Below are 21,822 nucleotides of genomic sequence, written 5' to 3'. Positions count from 1 at the left end.
CTACATAATATTCTACCTATTTTCCTCTTGCTGGCAGTTTTAATTTTTCCCTTTTTTTGCTATTATAAATAAACCTGCATTGAATGTTACGTATCTTTATATCTAGTAATTCTCTTTAAAAAAAATTTCCTAAGAGTATACTCTTAGGAATATTAGTATATTAGGTCAATGAGATTGTTTTTAGATCAAGAGCCTTATAAATGATCAGTTTTCTCTAAAAATGTCTAAATCAGATCAACTACATATCAAATGGATTCATTATGAATTTATCTGGGGGAAAATTACTTGCTTAAAACCAAGGTACTTATCCTCTATTATTAATATTAGGAGGTATTTTAAGTTTTAAAACTCATTGTTTTCAAGGATTGTTAGAAACCTATTTCAAAGCTTAATAGCAGTTTAAAATAACACTGCAGTCTGCGTATTTGTCCGGTCATGAGCAGTTTTACTGCATTCTTATAAAATATTCCCATAGTACAGGTAAAGTAAAAAAGTGTCGTCACCTTCAGCCTTCTTTCCCCTTCAGCCCTTCTGTCTTCTCAGTTTGCTGGATATCCCGTCAGATCTTCACCTATGCATTAAGGACATATATAGTATAAAGAAATGTGTGCCTATGTGTTTAGAACACAATTTTTTTAATACACTGTAAACACACGTAGGTATTCTGCATTTTGTTTTTACACTTAACAGTGTGTCTTCAGAGCTTTCTATCTCACTCACTTGAGCTACTGTGCACAGCATGGCTGCAGTTTGTCTTATATAACTATCTTTGTTGCTGGACAGTTATTTCCAATATTTTAATTGTTTCTGCATTGCAACTTTCCTTTTTAGGGTGTCAAAATCTGAACACAATTGGGAGGTTGTGAAGTTGTTTTTTGTTTGTTTTGCTGTTGTTTTTACAGCTAGTATTGCAGAAAGTAGAAATAATGATTTTCTGTAATAAATAGGTAGGCATTTTATTTCATTTCATTGTTAAAAATATGTGGTCTCTTAAAAAGGATATCCTTCATAGGTAGATATTATTATTTGAAATTTCTATATAATATTTAACACTTCTAGATATTTGAATTGCATAAATTCCCACTGAATAATGAGGCAAGAAAATTTATATGCTGCTTTAATGTGATAAAAACAAAACAATATACTGAAGTAAATATAAAAAAAGGAAAATATCATTTCCTCTCTGATTCTAAAGTTAATATCTACATAGAAATGACAAAAACTTTGGAAAAGAAAATATAAATCATTCCCAAGTTTTACCCCTAGTAGGCATTATTCACCTTTAGCATTTTGGTGACTGCTCTTCCAGGTGTGTGTGTGTATGTGTATATTTCTATACCAAATCTAATCAGATACAAATTTATGAGTATGCATTATTGTGTGTGTATACAGTGCAGACATCTTTCTCTCAACATGTTTTTCACATGTGTGGAATGTATATATACATACATGCAGATATTTGTATGTAATTGTATACGTGGATTATGTTCTACATGTTATTCTACAGTTTTTTCACTCAGCAGTGGGTCATAAAGATATTTTCATGCCATTGAATACAGATATAATCAGCCTTTTAATGTCTGTGTACCATGTCTCTCTGTAGATATACCTGATTGATTCTGATCAGTTACATGGCAGCAGTGGGTCTCACATGGGCTTTGGTTCTAGGGAGTACTCTGGGCCAGAGGCACTAAGGAGTGGTTGAGAGTTAAATGGCTTTTCTTGGCAGATGTGGTTTTCTTTGGTGGCTCTTAGTGTCAGTAAGGAGAGAGCTTCCAACAATAGGGCTAAAGGAGTAAGTTCCTTTATGGAGTGTGGGGCTTGAGGTGTGAGACAGGATTGGCCGAGGCTTTAAAATGAAAGGGAATTACGCATGTTGAGATGGGATTGACAGAGAAGATAATGGAAACAGTTGAAGGCATCTGGTTCAGGTCAGCAGAGCAAAGGAGAAAATAGAGGAGAGACATATCAGTTGTGGAAAGGAAGGGACTTCTTGCAGAGTTGGCTACTGATGGCCTTGCCCTCGTGGGTTTGGCATTCATTAGTAGACGCAGTCTGGAATGGCACTTGCCATTTGGAACTTAAAAATAAACATGATGTTTGTTCTTTGATCACACAACTTAGACGAAGTGAAATGCAGGTGGCTAGGAGGCTACTATTTAGTTTTCTTACTTCCTGTTTAGGAAAAAAAAGCATTCTATTTGTAATTTTTGTTCTACTTCCTTATTCCTTACAGAGCACTCTCAGGCACTTGGCTATCAGCCAGTCAGTTTTTTAAAAAACTTGTATGTTTTTGTTTAAAGAGTGTGTGGTCTATCCTTTACTAGAGTATCGTTCTTTCTTTCTTCCCCCCTTTATTTTTAAGAATCACTGACTGGAAAAACTGCCAAGGCATTATTACTGTAGAGTGACCCAAATTAACAAGCTCTTACAGTATAGGAAAGCACCCTGCATGCCAATATATGAGTCAGAAAACCTGGTCCAATTTTACCCTGCTAAGTGATTTAACCTTTGGAGCAAGTCTTTACCAAGATACCTGTTTGTGGAGTGGTGTAGAAAAAGAATATGTTTGGGGGGGGTGCTTATTAATAATTTATTGTATAGCACATCAAAAGTAGAGTTGAACTAGTATCACCACACGATCTGCATTTTCACTCTGCTTTGTTAGGGGCTAGACCAGAATTGTTTTCTCTTCTTGCTGTTGTACACACACACACACACACGCTCAGTCTTTGTGATAGACTTATATACTACATTTAAAGTATGAAGTATGCCTTAAAATAACATGGCATTCATTAAGTTAATAAACGTATTGAATGAAGGCACTCTCATAGATATTGGTTATATGAAGATAAATAACACATGGTCCCCACCCTTAAAGAAATTATTGTTTAGACGAGTGAGACAGAAGTTTATGCTAGAAGAATATGGAAATTATGGAAGATAACAGGCAAAAGAGGAGTAGTCAGTTCTACTACGGGGTTGGGATGCCTGAAAAAGCTTAGCAGGTGATTTTTGAGAGAGAGTTGTACACTACATAGAGGGGGAAGAGGTGGGGTATGGGGGTAGGTGATGCTCAGTTCAGTCCAGAGTTGTTACCAGAGCCGTAGAGGCCTGAGACATGATGACACTGCAGATAGCTTCATATGGCTAATATGAAGAGTATGTATGGAGGAGTGGAAGGAGATGATACTGCAGAGGTAGTTAGGGGAGTTTGAATGTTATCTAGAAGATTTTTAAATGGCTAATTAATATTTATTAATTAAAATTAGGGAAAGATTGTCTGGCAAGTCACAGGAGACAATATTCCAAGCAGAGAGATCAGTTTACAGCTGTTGAAGCAATGTAGATAGAAGTGCTATGGGCTCAGAATCTCAAACTATGTGATTCAAAATTAAAATGAAATTGAGGAAGATAAAGGTGTAGAAACAGTAAGACATGTGACTGATTTTGTGTGTGAGTTATATGAGAGGGAGGAGTTAGGATGATTTCCAGATTAGTCTGTCTTGGGGGATTTTTAGAAGATGCCAGTGGCCATTTGAGGAGAAGCTGGTTTAAGAAGGAATGATAGGGCTTCCCTGGTGGTGCAGTGGTTAAGAATCCGCCTGCCAATGCAGGGGACATGGGTTTGAGCCCTGGTCCGGGAAGATCCCACATGCCATGGAGCAACTAAGCCCGTGCACCACAACTGCTGAGCCTGCACTCTAGAGCCTGCGTGCCACAACGACTGAGCCCACGCGCCACAACCAATGAAGCCCACGTGCCTAGCCCATGCTCCGCAACAAGAGAAACCACTGCATTGAGAAGCCGGTGCACTGCAATGAAGAGTAGCCCCCACTTGCTGCAACTAGAGAAAGCCTGTGTGCAGCAACGAAGACCCAACGCACCCAAATACAGATTTAAGTATTTTATTAAAATTAAGAAATACTTAAAAGATACAGATAAATATAATTAGTTAACCAACTTGTGTACCCACTATGCAGTTTATTTAACTTTTTATTTTTAAATAATTATCGACTCAGGAAGTTACGAAAACGGTATAGAGAGGTCCTTCTGTATAGCTTTCACTCAGCCTCCTCCAGTCACTTGTTCAGTTTAACAAATGTCCCGGACTGGTACAAATGCTAATGTTTTGGGATATATTATGGAACTGTGCAGGTAGTGTGAATATGGATTCTGTACCCCTATGTGGTGCAAACCTGAAGTTTTGATTCTCATAAGAGCCTCTCTCCTTCCACCTGGGGCAGGACAGATAGCAACCTTTCTTGCTGCTTCTCAGGAAGCATAGATGGAGCTTTTCCAGCTCCTTTTCACATATTGAGGAGCTCTTTTGAGGATCTTGGCTCAAAACAGGTTTTACTTCTAGGTCCCCCCTGAAATAGGCTCAAAATCAGGTCTTCTATCTCTGTGGGCCAATATCTCCCTAGATTGCCTTGGTGTCAGCTGGAGCTTACATCTTTGAGTTTCTTCCTTTCCGGCACCTGGGAATTCCCCCTCCCTTCCCCTTTTTTGAGTTCAGTTATATATTTTTATAATTTTTCATGTTGATCTTGCATTTCAGTGAGTGCATTTGGGCACGTGGATGTATTAGTTCAATCTGCCTTGTTCCTTGAATCAGAAGTCTAATAAACTATTTCTTATTTCTTAATTTTATTCTCTACATTGTCCATAAAAAGGATTTGAGGTTGCATTATGTTATTCTCGTTAAAAATATTATTTATTTTTAAAATGGATAATACATGCATGCATGTATGCATGTGGTAGTCTACATATGTCCCTTTGTCCTGTTCCCACCCAGTTTGCCTTCACAGGTACAACCAGTTACCAGTCTCTTATATATCCTAGAGATAGACCATGCACTAGTTTATTCTTTAACAGTAGCTTTAGTGTTTATAATTTAATCTTGTAACCAATATTCAGGAGTTTTCCGTCTGTTTGACCAGTAACAATTCTATTTTCTTCTTTTCTGAGAGCTTTTGAAGGAGAATTTTATACTAGTTATATGTTACGTGTATGTTTATATACATGTGCATGGATTATCTGTGTTTTAACTTTTGTTCATTTCAGAAATCCCTCGAAATGTGACAGAAAATGACAAAATAATGTAGACTGTTGATTCAAATGTTTTAAGTCACTACATGGAATATTAAAATAATGGAACAATAGCCCTAATTTTTGGGAGATAGTAGAAATGATATTTTAAGATGTTGGAATCTTATGAAACACAATGAGGATATCCTTAAAAATTGTCCTAATTACTAACCAGTACATGCTATTGTTTGCATATGCGCAAATAATCGCCTATAGAAATGATGGGTCTGTCAAAGATGAAGCCCTCTCTTAGGTTCCTCAGCCACAATATATACCATTGATTGCCTAACTGCAGCTTGGTGAAATTCAGTGACATGGAAGCAAGAAATGGAAGCCTATGACCTGATATGTTTTCTTCCTTAGATCAACCTCTCTACTTCTCCTACACCTGCACAGTTAATAAGCCGTTCCCAGGCTTCCAGTTCTACCAGTGGCAGTATTACCCAACAGACTATGTTACTAGGGAGTACCTCCCCTACCTTAACGGCAAGCCAAGCTCAAATGTATCTCCGAGCTCAAATGGTAAGATATGAGCTACCAGATTTTTTCAGTGTTTAAAGACTTGAGAGAGATCAAAATGTTTCTTGATTTGATGCAATAGGAGGCATTTTTAATATTTAAGAAATGTTTAACAAAATTTTTGTGTATGTGCCTAGCTCTTATACATTTATGTCATGAAAAATTCTACCTTTAATTGGTAGGCCTTCTTGGTGTATCAAATAGTAATTAGCAGCATTAGGGAGCTAACAGATTCTGTAACATAGGAGTGATTAATTTTTAATATCAAATTTCTTTGATTTCAAACCCTTTTTCATATTTTAACATCTTCTGAAACTGAGATGCATTTTATAATTGATGGCATCTTACGGTTGTAGTTGGTGCTTGTAGTGATACATAAAATCACCGTATATCTTTGACATCTTAGATTTGATGAAATTGTTAGAAACATAAAAAACTTTGTTGTTAACTATAAATTAGAATTTATATTGTGGGATCTTCTGAAATCTGGATTGGAGTTCGTGATAATTTACCAGATGAGTCTTAGCTTTGGTTATTCCCGTCTTAAAATCTGCAAGGTGATTTGTGTTCCTATGCTCACTTTGATCTTTTGTTAATACAGGAATGTTAATTTGGCTATTGTGTTATCTACTGATTTCCTAATTTACTTGTTGAGCCTTCTTTAAGGAATGTAAAAATTGGTTGACATTTACTTTATTTGATGTCTTTACAGGTAGCTAGAGAAGAACTTTGTCCCTGATATGTATTTATTTATATTCTTTTTTATCCAGTGAACTGAATATATATCTGGATCCCCAGTTCTACACTAAAATTGCAAAGAAGGTTTCCATCATATTTCTAACAGGAAACAATGATATGACCCTCTTTTTATTTACAGACTATTCAATAGACATTACCATATTTCTGGGGTTTTTTCCCCATGAGATCTTATTTAATCAGTAATATACTTCAGAATTAGGGAGAACCATTTGAAATGGTTGCTACTGGACCGTTTTTGACTTCTAAAACTGGCAGTTTAATATGGTTCACGCTAGATAGAACATCTTTTTAGGTATAGTGCTTTTAGCTGTTTGTACTAGAAATTACTTTCTTGTGAAAGTTATACTTGTTATTTAATTCACTTAAATTTAGTATGTAAAGAACTGAAGTTTAAATGATCCTTTAATTGGTAATTTTAATTTAAACAGAAATGGCTTTTGAGGAACTGTATAACTTGATGCAGTTTTGAGATAGAGTATTCACAGGTTCTTTGAAACAACTGTCATAATTTACTAAATTGGATTGGATAATCTCTGAGTGGATTGTATTGCCTTTTTAAATTAATGGCATTCTGTTTCAGTATTGAAAAAAAGTATTTGAAAAGAGATGGTGATAATTAAATAAATCAAGTATGTCTTTCCTTTCTTTTTCTTTTTTTTTTGATGTGAAGTTTTTTTTTGCAGGCTGCTTTGTTGTTGACTTTTAACATGTTGTGGCATTTACATTTAGAATGAATATTTCTTTACAAATAGTTTTAAAATCAAGAGCAACCTAGGTTTGTACTGCACAGATCCTGTGTAGCTGAGTGAAATATTGTAACGTAGCATGTGGCATAGTTATCCTTTGGGGTAAAGAGGACTGAAAAGACTTTTTGGTGTTTCTTTTCATGTTTCTCACTGAAATTTAGTTTGCATTCAAGAGCAGTGACTATGGTTGCCTATTCTAACTTCCATTTTAGGAATCCTGCCACAATAGTTTTGAGCTGGGAAAAGTTTAAGTATAATAGCTTATTTGGGGAAAAATTTGGTATGAGGATTTCATATTGCCAAAATACATTTTCTTTTTTGAGCACTGATTTATTTTCTACTCATCAGAATCATGAGCTGTTTCAAAAATGTTTCTGGTTTTTTTTTTTCCTTTTGAGTTCTCTATTATCAAAAAGTTCTCCTTGTCATGTAAGACCTTTTGCTTAGGAGACAATCCTAAACTGCATTGTCTTTCTGTCACAAATTTCAGTCTCTCTTGCCTGCTATACATTGTGTGTGGGACATGTTCTTTTGTCTTAGGGTATTTTTTTGGTTTTTCTGTCTGTACAGCTGATTTTCACACCCGCTACCACTGTGGCTGCTGTACAGTCTGACATTCCTGTTGTCTCGTCGTCATCGTCATCTTCCTGTCAGTCTGCAGCTACTCAGGTGAGCTTGTCTAGCTTCATAATGTGGTACTTAAGGTCTGGGTCTTCAGGCTAAAGGTAAACATACATTTGTGTTTAAGTTACTGATAGTTTCAGTGCTCTTTGTCACACATTTCAGATCAACATTTAATCCAGTGAGAACTTCAAGAAAATTTTTTGGTTTTATAGAAATTATAATGCCATTAAACAGGGATATTTAGGTTATTTGACATTAGTGAAAGTTAATACGTTTTGCTATGACATTGTATGTTTAGTTTTATTGTAAAGCAGATTTATTATGTGAGATATATTCTTTTCTTTAGATTCCTTTGTAAGCAGTTAGGTAATAACCGTGTCACGATGGCTTTTAAATTTAAAAATGAGCTGGGTAAACTTTAAACTTAAAAAATTGAGCAGAATGTTACTCAGTTTTTTGTTTATACTTTGTTTGGTACTATGGAAAAAATGAACTTTAATTTTCTCCTTACACCATTCACAAAAATAAACCAGAAGTAATGTAGACCTAAAGACAAAAGACAAAACTATAAAACCTCTAGAAGAAAACATAGGGGATATCTCTACAACTCCAGGGTAGGCAAAGCTTTCTCAGATAGGACACAAAAAGCATTAACTGTAAAAGAAAAGAATGATAAATTGGACTTTATCAAAATTTAAAAACTGTTCTTCAAAAGGCATTGCTACAAAAACAAAGAGGCAAAGCCACAGACTGAGGGAAAATGTTCACAATACATATATCTGACAAAGGACTTGTATTCAGAATATATAAAGTGGGTTTACAACTCAGTAATAAGATCATGAACAGTTCAGTTAAAAGTGGGCAGAAATTTGAACACTTCACAGAAGATATGCGAAAGGCCAAGAAGCACATGAAAAAATGCTCGACATGATTAATCTTCCTAGAAATATAAATCAAAACCACAGTGAATATCACTACACACTCACTAGAATGTCTGAAATGAAGGAGACTGAAAATGCCACATTTTGGCGAGAATGTGGAGGAACCATACTATCATATGTGGCTGGTGAAAGTGTAAAAGAGTACAACCACTTTGAAAAAGTTTTCTTATAAAGTTAAACATATGCTTAACATGTTACCCAGCAATTCCACTTCTAGATGTTTACCCTGAGAGATTTGAAAACATATATCCACATGAAGATATTTAAATGAATGTTCATAGCAGCTCTATTCAGAATAGCCCCAAACTGGAAGTAACCACTGTCTTTTAACTGGTGAATGGATAAACATATTGTGGAATATTACTCAGAAATAAAAAGGAAGAAACTACTGGTACATCTCAGAAACATTATAATTAGTAAATGATGCCAGACATCACAGAGTGCAATACTCTGTGACTCTATTTATATGAAATTTCTGAACAGGCAGAACTAATCTATAGTGAAAAAAAATGGATTTGTGCTACCTGGGGCAGAAGGTGGGGGCGATTGACTGGGAAGGGGTATGAGTGATGGAAATGTTCTATATCTTGATTGGGGTGGTGGTAACATGGTATATACATAATGTCAAAACTTATTGAACTGGTTCATTCATTTTATTGTATGTAAGTCACACCTCAGTAAAGTTAATAAAAATGAATGAAATTGAGTAAATTTTAAATTAAAACAGTTGAGTAGACTTTTATATTGTATGATACCATTTTGATATTTTTCCATAGATAATGTTTTGGATTGCATATGGCAGAAATTGGTATATCTCAAGGTCATCCTTGGCTTTGAATTTTTAATTTAATAATCTCAGTCATCTGGTAAAAAGTAAAAAATGAGATAGCAGTAATATTCTTTGGTATTTTTCATAGAATCTCTATTTTATTTAATAACAAAGTCCAATTTTCATATATCAGCATATAAAGATGGTGATCAGTTAAACTCCGGTTTCTCATAATGTGCTCTGTGACCCTCTATAGTTCCTTAACTTATTTGGACTTCAGTTTCCATATTTACAAAATGAGACTTTTGTTAACTTTAAGGTTTTTTCAGCTCTAAACTTTAAATGTCTCTTTGTGGAATGAATTTGTTGAAGATATTATCTTCCTGTTTGTTTTGGTTTGGTTTGGTTTGGTTTGGTTTTATAAAACCTGTCAACTTCCAGAATGATAAAGTGGCATGGAGCTGGGCGTGTGGTTGCCATTGAAATTACATGCATGAAGTCCTGCATGGGCTTAAGGTCAACTCCCACTGCAGTCATTTATTAGTTGTATGGCTTGAGATAAGTTACCAAACATCTCTAATAGTCATATATACTTGCAGGGTAAGTTGAAGAGTGAGTAATATATGTTTAGTGTCTAGAATATTGTAGGTACTCATTAGTACTTTTTCTGCAAAGGGGAGAATAGGAAGACCTGGGTTTATAGTCTGACTTCAGCAACAGTTGCTTTGTCACTTGCCAGTTGATTGATTTTGGATAGGTCATAGTATAGCATGGTGTTTATAAGTTTGGACTCTGGAGCCAGATTCTCTGGATTCAAATACATGTTCTACCACCTTCTCATTGTATATCCTTAAACCTCAGTTTCAACAATATAAAATAAATGTATTGCTTCGTAGAGTTGTAATGAGGATTAAATAGGTTAATAAATGAAAAACAGAACAGTGTCTGTTACCTAGTGAGCACTCACTAAATGTTAGCTGTTATTACTTATGCTAAGCCTCAGTTTCTTCACTGTGAACTGGAAGTAATAACTCAGAGTTGTTATAAGGAATAAATGAGACAGTAATCATAAATAAAGCACTCAGCATAGTGCCTGGCACATAAGATATCACATGCTACTAATTACTGTTTTTGTTATGCACTGTCTAAAGATGAGTCATGAATTTGGTTCTTAGCTTTCATGTAGCTAATAGTGAAGAGAGAAGCTCAACCATTTAAAGGATTTGCAGTTTCCAAGGTAAAATAAACCAGTTATTAGGAAAATACAACTAACAAACTCTCTAGAGCACAGTCTGTTTTGTGGGTTCTCATAGTCAAAGTAATTTGTAGAATTAGCTCTTTGGGGTCCAGTTTGATGTGTATAGGTATGTGGCTTTCTAATAATCTGACTCAATTCAAGGATAGACTGAGGAACTAGAGGGATGGATTGACCTTTAGGAACTTCTCTACTAATGTTTTTCTTTGCTGTGCTTTAGAAGTGGCAGTGAATGAGGCTGACAGTGGTAGGTGATGCTAATATTTTGAATATTCCAGTGGTAACTTTCCTCAAGTTCAGGGCTGTTAGTTTTGAAAAATTTGTGCTCCACTTTGTTAATTTTTAAACATATATTTGCAGTTTTTAAAACATTTAATTTGTTTGTAATTGAGAAATACCAAATTTGAAGTTTTATTTTAGTACTCTTTAACTGACAAAAGTCAGTATAACAGTTAATTTTTCCTCAGTATTAAAATTTATAGCATACTGTAAAAAAATGAGAAATTCGGAATATCTTACCATTTTAAATGCTCCATCTCTTCTCCTTATCATGAAAAAAAAATGTGACTTTCAGAAAGATATCATAAGACTAAAAGTATGTTATAGAAAAGTAAGAAATCTTACCAAGGCTCTCTGGGCAATTCTGTAAGAATTGAGGAGAAAACAGCCTTTTAAATTTAAAAGCTAGAAACAGTTCTACTGCTGGCAGTGTGACATGAACTCTTAATTTCCTTATGTACGAAGAAGAGGTCCTACGATAATTCACACATTATTTGTTAGATCCAAATTAAAAAACTGAAGTGAGGGTATTTGGATAATCCACTATAAAAATGTAAGGTGTGAAATTAGCAAAAATACTTTGTGGGAAACCTTGACTTTTTCAAAAGTCAGAAAGTTTCCCCAAACTGATCACAGGAAAAGTTCAGATGAAATTAAAGTTGGGCATTAGATGCCATAATATTCTTTATCTTAGAAAGGGTGGGTTCTTTTTAAAAGTGAAGCTCTGTCAAGGAAATCTGAATATGTGATCTATTAACAGCTCAGTTAGCTCTGTATATGCTTTAGGAGTGTAGTTTACATGTTTGAAATTTATTGTAAATATTTAAGCCAAGATGACCATAGATAGTAAAGCCATATTCTAAAATTTATCTATTCATATAAATAACATATAGTATATAATACGCACATGCATACGTTTTCTTTCAGAATTCCAGAAAACAAAAGGAAAATTAGAAGAAAAATATATTATTCTATAGAAATGGACTGCTACAGCTTAAGGGTTCACTGTGTCAGATCCTCATTTACTTTGAATATGCTTTTCCTTTGAAGGAAAGCTTTTGTTTTTCAGGTTATAGTTCAGACCTTGATTACCATCATTCTGTGGTCCACCTTATACATTATTTATGGCAGATGTTAAATTTCTTGCTGTTTTTCCCTTGCTTCCTGAGAGATTTTAATATTCCTCTGCTAGACATTTGTTGAGATTTCTTTTGGTAAAACATGAACAGATTTTAATGTTAGCTTAAGAAAACCATAAATAAAACAAGATACTTAACAACAACAAGAGCAACAAAATCCATGCAATACATTTTTCAGAATCAGATATAGGAGAATACCTCAGACTTGTGTAGTTTCTGTTATGTCTGCAGCCGGAATTGCGGGGAGTACAAAAATGAATGTCAGAGATGAGAGCCTGCCAGTCAGAGTCCCAGTATTTCACAGACACAGACATTAGTAATTCTAAACCAAGCTAGATGTTTGTCATTGGTATAGGCCACTATGATCCAAATTCTATGGGAAAAGCATAGAGGGGAGGAGAAATTATTTCTAACCAGGGACTTCGAGAGGTTTCTTTGGGAGAATGGGTAGAATTTTAATGGTCTTGAGCACTGTGTTGGGCTTCAAGAGACAGCGTTGAGGAAAGAGGAATTTGAGCAAGGGCTCTAAATGAAGACAGTGCAAGGTATGTTTGGAGAAGGGTGAGCAGAACAGTTTGGCTAGAGTATGAGGATTGTGAAATAAATAGTGGAAAAAGGGGCTCAAAGCAGTTTGGGCCCAGACTGTGGAGGGCTTTGAGTGGCAAGCTGAGAAATGTGGATTTTAGCATATTTTATTTTTGCATTAAATTTCAGTAATACAGCAGTAGTTAGTCCATTTACAATGCTGTGAAATATTTGACAAAAATCAGAGAAGATGCTCCATATGATCCACTTAGAAAATTCTTTCAGTAGCTTAGAATAGAACTGATTAAAACTTCAGCTGCCCTGAAGTAAACATTTATTCAGCATCTGCTGTTGGCTGAACACTGCATTGGCACTTGGAAAGAGAAGGTATAGAGCATCAGTTAATGATACAGCTGTAGAGACAGAACACACATGAAACTGAAGAACATTCATAAAGCAGCAATATATTTGTTACTTTAGAATCTCTTTTACTTCAGTTTCCCTCCCAGGGCCAGTGCTAGCATAAATGTATTAGGTGCATTCATTTCTGAGGCAAAAGGTTAGGAAGCTATTGGAGAGGCATTTTTGCCTTGCTGTTTGAAAATGTTATAGACCTCAGGTGAGAGTAATTGGGATAATCCTTGCCACCATCCAGACTGGCAGTGTGTTTAGAATAGCCCCGGTGTAGATAGGAGTCATCACGTAAACCATTTCAAGGCCATGCATGATGTCTTTAGTTCATGGGATCTAGTTCTCAAAGGCAAATGAGTGTTTCATAACCACCACAACAAAATCTCACTAACTCTTTAAAGTTAGTTAATAGGAAATGCTTTTCATAATTATCACAATGGGGTAGGTGATTTCATGAATTTGTCTTCTTACTTAGAAGATTAATGTTCCCTTATAATCTCTATAGACCTATTAACTTGCTTTTTTTGTTATCTTTCTGATCTTTATTAAGATAGCAATATTATATCCACACTATCCTAATTGTGCGTAGTAATTTCTCACAAGTTTATGAGGGACTTGTAGCCTTAAAATGTTTCACAGTCCTGTCATGGAGAACTCAGTGAAGTAGAAGGAATTGCTCATTCTTCCCTCCACACCCTGGGCTCTCCCACCTCTGCAGCTTTGCTCAAGTATTCCTTTTTGCCTGGAATGCTCTTCCTCGTTCTCCTTCCTTTTGACTGTCTCTGACCTGGTAACTTTAAAATGCAGTATGTTGCAGAGTAATTTCCTCATATTGATAGTTCATTTGCAATATATATATGTGTGTATATATATATATATATATATATTCTATTTTCATTTAGTTCTTAACGATTCTTTTCCTTAATGTCTTTTTAAAAAAATTGCCACTTAATGTTTAAGATATGATTACTTAGAATAATAGCTCCCCTTTCCTTCAGGGTTAATTAGTTGTTTCAAGTGCTTGTAGCTTTATGCATAATATAAAAAGCATAATATAAATGTGTTGTCATTGTTGTTATAATGGTAGTGATTACCACATCAATTAATACCATCTGTTTCATCCTTATTTTTTGTTATGTGGTTCTTAGGTTCAGAATTTAACATTACGCAGCCAGAAGTTGGGTGTATTATCTAGCTCACAAAATGGTCCGCCAAAAAGTACTAGTCAAACTCAGTCATTGACAATTTGTCATAACAAAACAACAGTGACCAGTTCTAAAATCAGCCAACGAGATCCTTCTCCAGAAAGTAATAAGAAAGGAGAAAGTCCAAGTCTGGAATCACGAAGCACAGCTGTCACCCGGACATCAAGTATTCACCAGTTAATAGCACCAGGTGGGATAAAGCTTTTGTTGAAAACAGTTGCATTATTCATTTTCTTAGCAGGCAGAGCAAAACAAAAGATGTCCATTACTTGAAAGAGAATACTTTTAAAACATTTTAAAATGTGAATTTTATAAGTTAACAAAAGAACAGTAGTGTAGCTTGAAAAAAGAGAAATCAAAAGAGCCCAACAGCTAAAACAAATTATAATAATAAAATAGATTTTTTGGGTCAGTTGACATTTGATTAACATCTTCATCATGTGCTGATCTGCTGTTATGTCGATAAAACCTTTTAGCTTTAAAATAATTTGCCTGTGGTTTAATGTGCTTTAGTGGAACAAAATTAAAATCTTTTTAAAAAAAGCAAGTATGTATTTTTCTTTAACATTGTCATTGGTGGAAGGAATTTATCAGTTTCCAAAAATAAGGATTATGCATAATTATTTTCCTCACCATGTTGCTATTTTTCCATCTTTGATTTCATCTCTGAGAGGCAAATGTCAGGGAATCAACTAAGTCGTTTTCATTTTCATCAGCCTTTGAATCCCATGTGTGCTCCCTCTGCCATCTACAGATAATGTTGCTTCATGGTTCTCATGCTGGAAATTCTGGGGCCGTGCAGACTGAGTTTCCTTACCGTGTCTTCTGTTCATCTCAGAATTTCTCAGTGTTGAGCTTTCTTCACTTCTAATAGGATAAGGAATTATCTGCTTTCTTCTTTAAAGTTAGCACTATTTCCTTGTGTCATTGATTGCATCTTTTTTACTGACTCCTGACCTTCTTTCATAGTTATTATAGCATCTTTTGTCTCCCTCATGCTGGATCCTTTCTTTTGCTTCTTAAGCATACTTAGATCTCTCCTATTCTTAATATATCTACATATGGTGTTTGTTTGTTTGTTTGTTTTGTTTTTGTTTTTTTTGCTACGCGGGCCTCTCACTGTTGTGGCCTCTCCCATTGCGGAGCACAGGCTCCGGACGCGCAGGCTCAGCGGCCATGGCTCACGGGCCCAGCCGCTCCGCGGCATGTGGGATCCTCCCGGACCGGGGCACGAACCCGTGTCCCCTGCATCGGCAGGTGGACGCTCAACCACTGCGCCACCCGGGAAGCCCTCTACATATGTTTTTATACCAGTTTAACTATTGTTTATTGAAAGTGTGTGTGTGTGTGTGTGTGTGTGTGTGACGCACTGGGCTAGATACCTCACATATGTTACATTAAAAAAAAAATCTTCCTTTGATCCAGCCTCATCAGGTAAGCATCTTCTTTCTATCCTTTTATAATTATGCATTACTTTTTTTCTTTTTTTTGCATTACTTTTTAAAGATCCATTTTACACTGCTGAAGGTTGCCTTTTCTCTTTTTATGTTTCTTCTGTGCTGATATTGCCAACATTCTCTGTATCACGCAATCTCAAGATCTTGGAATTGTTTGATTCCCCTAGTTAGAAATCTCTCCTTCTGAAGTTGTATAGCATTTAAAAAGTATATATTTATTTAATTGTCTGCACTGGGTCTTAGTTGCAGCATGCGGGGATCTTTTAGTTGCAGCATGTGGGATCTTTAGGTGCGGCATGTGAACTCTTGGTTGTGTCATGTGGGATCTAGTTCCCTGACCAGGGATCGAACCTGGGCCCCTTGCACTGGGAGTGCAGAGTCTTAACTGGACCACCAGGGAAGTCCCTTGTATAGCATTTTTATATTTCTTTGTGGTACTTTTTCTTTTATAGTTATTTATATACTTATTGATCTTAGCTTTTCTACTAGACAGTAAGTAAGCTCTTTGAGGGTAGGGAACTAATATCAAGCACCTATGTGTCAGGTACTTTACATTTATTAAGTCTTTTAATCCTTTTTCAGATTAACCTTTTCATTCTTTTATCTTGACAGCACCAAGTTATGCCTTATATGTACTTGTATCTATAATAGGTGGACAATAGTAAATATTTGTTGGATTAATAGTTGATTTTTTTTTTCCATTTGGATTTTGGAAGTTATAGCACAGTTTTTTCCATTTGTACTAACTAGGTATCACTGCTTAGAATTCTTCAATCTGAATCTTAGCTAAGTGAAGGGTTTGTTAGAATGTATAAATAATAAATCCACTCATAGTATGGTTAGATGTGAATTCTTTTTTATAAACATCTGTGTGCAAGGTCCTGCTATCTATATGGCATGATAACAGGATTTTTGTACTGTATTGTCCAGAGTATTCTTAGCCTCAAACCAGCCTCTGGCCAGTGTTTTTCTTTGTTTTGTTTTCTGTTTGGCTGCGCTCCATGGCTTGTGGGATCTTAGTTACCCAACCAGAGGTTGAACCCATGCCCTCGGCAGTGAAAGCGCAGAGTCCTAACCACTGGAACGCCAGGGAATTCCCTGGCCAGTGTTGATGGAAGGAGTTAGTGTGGAGAGGCAGTGACCCACTGTGCTTGGAATGACTGCTCAGGGGACAATTTATATTGATTTCTATAGTTTTGATAGATTATAATGGAGGATAGGTTAATTTCCTTTCAAAGAGAAAGGTAGGAACTCTTTCAGGGTTAGTTCAAGCAAAGAGATCTGCTTTTGGATTTTCATTCCCCCTGAACTCACAATATCTGGTTCTAAGTTAACACTTATTCTTCCCCTTTTCATTGATAGTGTGATAATATCTTTCTAGTTGCCTTCCTCTGATGGCCAGTATTTTATGTAAGTATGGAGGAGACCAATAAGCTAAAACCATCTAAGAGTAAGAGGGCCTTACACCATCCTGAGACTTCAGGACCATTGCAATTCCAGATTTAGAGCTTATGTGTATTAACCAAACTCCAGTTTTCTGTGGTGTTACTTTTTAGAAATAAAACCAAATGGAACACCCTAAGCCACATAAACCTTTGCAGCTTCCAAACTTAAAAATTCAATTTTAACTTAAAAATGCAGTTATTCAAAGCAATTTGTATCTTCTGGCAAGGCAGCAGTTATAATTTTTCTACCCTTTTAGTTTTTCTGCTCTTGTTGGTATGGAGTTAGTCTGAAGCTAAGACTTTTTTTTTTTTTTTGAGATTCTTGAATTGGTAATTTGTCCTTTTCTTCAATTAGAAAAATGCTTGCTCCTGCAGGTCGCTTTCAAGTATTAAAAAATCTGCTTGTATTCTAACATAGTATAGTCTAGTAATTATTATAATAGACATATAACAGACATGGTTATTATTTCCTTACATGTATTTCTAGGGTGCTAACATCATTTAGTTTTCTTCATCATTTCTTCTTGAGGGTGGAATTCCCACTTGATATTTATTAATCCTATTTTTAATATATAAAATAAAGGCAACCTTTAACCAAATGTCTGGAAATTATCATGAACTATATTAGAGCTCAGTCTTTAGAGCTTTTATGAAATAAGTTAGAAAAAATATGCATCTTTTTTTGCAGACATTAATCCAGTAGGTAGTGAAAAGACTAATTAGTCTGCTTAGGCTATCATAAAAAAATACCATGGCCTAGATAGCTTAAACCAGGGGTCCCCAACCCCCAGTCCACGGACCAGTAGCAGTCCTCGACCTGTTAGAAATCAGGCCACACAGCAGGAGGTGAGCGGCAGGTGAGTGAGTAGTGAAGCTTCATCTCCCGCTCCCCATTCCTCATTGCTCACATTACGGCCTGAACCACCATATCTGCCCCCCTCCCCATCCCTGGAAAAATTGTCTTCCATGAAAGTGGTCCCTGGTGCCAAAATGGTTGGGGACCACTGGCTGAAACAACAGAAATTTATCTTTTCACAGTTCTGGAGGCTGGGAAGCTCAAGATCAAGAACTGGCAGTATTTGGTTTTTGGTGAGCGCTCTCTTTCAGGCTTGCAGATGGCTGCCTTCTAGTGTGTCCTCATACAGTCTTTCATCTGAGTGCAAGAAGAGAGGATATCGAGTTCTCTTCTGTCTCATCCTGTTGGGTCAGGGCCTCACCCTTTTGACCTCATTTAACCATAATTACTTCCTTAGAGGCCCCCTTACCAAACACAGTCACATTAAGGGTTAGGGCTTCAACATGAATTTTGGGGGACACATACATTCAGACCATAATAGGAACCTAGACTCAGCTAAGACTGTGGATTCTTTTATACGCAGCGCTGCCTCTTAATAGCCAGGTGATTTTAGGCAAGTCACTTCACTACTGAAAGTTTCTTCACTTGATATATACTGGATTAGTATAGTACCCTGTGTACCTCATGGGGTTGTAGTAACTACTGAATGAAGTAATATATTTAATAATTTACAATAATATATTTAATTATTTGCAATAATAAAAGGTTCTGCTGCATATGTGAGAGATGATGCCAATCATTAATTCTCCAGTTATAAGGCCACCCTGACAATACTAAAGTGTTTATTAAAATCAGAGAAATTAACACACGTCATGATTCTCCAGAACACTAGGACTTTTCTTATATGGAAGTATTGTTTAAGATATCCTCAGTTATTCTGTAGTATATGTGCTTGTCAGTTGGACTTAATGGACTAATATAAAATATATAGACTCATTTTGATTTCTGATCAAAGAAAAATTTTATTTAGGCGAAAGGATAACTATTACTGTATTGAATTACCAGCTCTAGAAGGCAAAGATTGCTTACTTGCTAGAGCAAAGAAAGACTTTTTATTCCCATGAATATAATCTCCATTGTACTTCAAGAGTATGGTAAATTTTAATTATAACTTAAAAATTGAATTAAAGTGCGCCTTTGCTAAACCTCTATTTCCTTATCTGTAAAAGGGTACCTACTCAACAGGTATTTTGTGAGTACAAAGGAGAGAGATGTGAAAGCATCTTAAGCCCCTTGGTGGAAGGGTACTCTATAAAAGTCCAAGATTTTTTTGAATACTCTATAATAGAGAGTCTTTATCAACACATTTATAAAGTGCTGACATAAAATTTTCAGTCTTAGTTTGAAATGCTAGTCTAGTTATATGAAAATTACTTCGTTAGATGAAATTTGAGATCTAATTTCCATTTTGTTTTTAACAATTCGTGGGTATTTGTTGAACCTTCTAAATGCTTCTTTCTTGAGATGTTAATCAGATGTTAATTTCCTTAAAGAATCTCCAGAATTTCAAATAATAATGAACCAAATACAGAAAGGTTGAAAAAAAGTTGTTAGAATTTTTTATAAGGTCTTTGTCACAAATAATGGTTGAATGTAAAAATAGATACAAGGCATTACAGTCTGAGATTAAGAAAAAAGTTTTGCCTGTCTTTAGGTATATTTTAAATGTGATAATGTTACATGATATTAATATTAAGTAATCTTCAGTTTATCTTCTGGTGAACCCAGTTTCCATTCTTATTTAGATAGAGAGGATTTCACCAGCATCTCCCTCTGTGTGAACATGTGCACCAGTCAGTATGCAGAAGAGGCATAATGATGTGGAAACTACTTTCTACTTGATTTTGCTAATTCTTACATATATATTTCCTGTCATGAGTGGCTCCCTTGTGGAGAAAACTGGTATTATCACTTATAGATTACTGTAGGTTTCTTTTAGTGTATGTGGGAGAGAGAAGTAAAACAGGATCATTTGTCTAGACAGCATGGCTGATTGCGTCATTTTTTCTGCAAGCAAAACTATTGCTCTCCTGGATTTGGAATGGCCCCTGAAACTTCATTTCTTAGTTACTGTGATTATTTAACCATGCTGTAGGATTCACACATGTGTTTTGCTTAAGTAAATTAACTTTTTATACAAAATATTTTCCTGGGTCAAATAGTACCAACTATTCATCTCGGTTCAAATTGGGGAACTTATTTGGGAAGCTTTATAGGTAATTACATTGACTGTTAGTTGGAAGAATGTTTAGACATGGATTAGAAAGGATGAGACCTTTATTTTATGATTTTGAAGTTATCTTTATTTATATTACACTTGTTCAGTTACACTCCTCTTCTTCCCAGAGAAGGAATTCAAGTGGATAAACTTTGTTAAAAGTTAATGGAAATATTCTGGTGACATATAAAATTTCATAAGAATAAATCGTGTAGATTCAGATTTATGAATCAGTTGTTTTAGGCAGTTTTCTTTTGGAACTTATCACAGTACTGTTTGTTTTATGAAATTATGTAGTTTTCCAAGGAAAAGTTGTTTGTCATTACATTTTTGAGCCATTCTTGTTGGGAAGACTTGTAATAGATTTCTGATGATTATGACCTTCTGATGCGAAAACGTTCCTCATTTAGATTTATTTTAAAATTTATGTGATTACTTTTGAAATAAATACTAATTGTCATTTTTTTCTCTCACAGCTTCATATCCTCCAATTCAGCCTCATCCTCTAATAAAACATCAACAGATTCCTCTTCATTCACCACCTCCCAAAGTTTCCCACCATCAGCTGATGCTACAGCAGCAGCAACAGCAAATTCAGCCAATCACACTTCAAAGTCCAACTCAAGACCCACCACCATCCCAGCACTGTTTACCACTCCAAAACCACGGCCTGCCTCCAGCTCCCAGTAGTGCCCAGTCACAGCATTGTTCCCCAATTCAGAGTCATCCCCCTCCTTTACCAGTGTCTCCTAGCCAGTCACAGTCAGCACAGCAGTCTGTAGTGGTGTCTCCTCCACCACCTCATTCACCAAGTCAGTCTCCTACTATAATTATTCATCCACAAGCACTTATTCAGCCACACCCACTTGTGTCATCAGCTCTCCAGCCAGGGTCAAACTTGCAGCAGTCCACTGCTAATCAGGTGCAACCTACAGCACAGCTGAATCTTCCATCCCATCTTCCACTTCCAGCTTCCCCTGTTGTACACATTGGCCCAGTGCAGCAGTCCACCTTGGTGTCCCCAGGTCAGCAGATTGTGTCTCCAGCATCACACCAGCAATATTCAACCCTGCAGTCCTCTCCAATCCCAATTGCAACCCCTCCGCAGATGTCGACATCTCCTCCAGCTCAGATTCCACCACTGCCCTTGCAGTCTATGCAATCTTTACAAGTGCAGCCTGAAATTCTGTCCCAGGGCCAGGTTTTGGTGCAGAATGCTTTGGTGTCAGAAGAGGAGCTTCCAGCTGCAGAAGCTTTGGTCCAGTTGCCATTTCAGACTCTTCCTCCTCCACAGACTGTTGCGGTAAACCTACAAGTACAACCACCAGCATCCGTTGATCCACCAGTGGTAAGCCCTTGGAAGCTCTTTGACTTTCTTGCCGACCTGAAAGTAAAAACAGTTTTCTCCCACGCTATGTTATATCATTAGATCTAAATGCCAATGAATTTAAAAAGCTTGAAATTTCCATCTGTCAGTATCTGACATACATGCTGTATGGGCAAAAACAAAAAAAAAAAACCTTTTGTTGTAGTATGGTTGCATGCTTGATAATTTGTAATGGTTATTGAAGTCCCTCGTTAAT

General features: G+C 36.0%; 1 protein-coding gene across 9 annotated transcripts in view; it reads left to right on the top strand.

The window, feature by feature from the left end:
• PHC3 (polyhomeotic homolog 3) overlaps window positions 1–21,822 on the top strand; it is an 85,383-nt gene that overhangs the window by 18,645 nt on the left and 44,916 nt on the right. For 7 of the 9 annotated variants that reach the window (XR_010943561.1, XR_010943562.1, XR_010943563.1 and 4 more), the window contains exons 5-8: window positions 5,455–5,613; window positions 7,686–7,784; window positions 14,207–14,453; window positions 20,716–21,587. Coding sequence is in view for 6 of the 9 variants with exons in the window: in XM_067737994.1 (XP_067594095.1) it covers window positions 5,455–5,613; window positions 7,686–7,784; window positions 14,207–14,453; window positions 20,716–21,587 (1,377 nt within the window). In the remaining 3 variants the exon portion in view is untranslated. The remainder of the gene's footprint in view (window positions 1–5,454; window positions 5,614–7,685; window positions 7,785–14,206; window positions 14,454–20,715; window positions 21,588–21,822) is intronic. The other 2 variants (XM_067737995.1, XM_067737998.1) reach the window with 1 other exon arrangement.

The sequence above is a fragment of the Pseudorca crassidens genome, chromosome 5 (genome assembly GCF_039906515.1).
Source record: "Pseudorca crassidens isolate mPseCra1 chromosome 5, mPseCra1.hap1, whole genome shotgun sequence".
Taxonomy (NCBI): Eukaryota; Metazoa; Chordata; class Mammalia; order Artiodactyla; family Delphinidae; genus Pseudorca; species Pseudorca crassidens.
The sequence above is the reverse complement of the archived record's forward strand: the minus strand, read 5'-3'. Positions and strand labels throughout refer to the sequence as shown.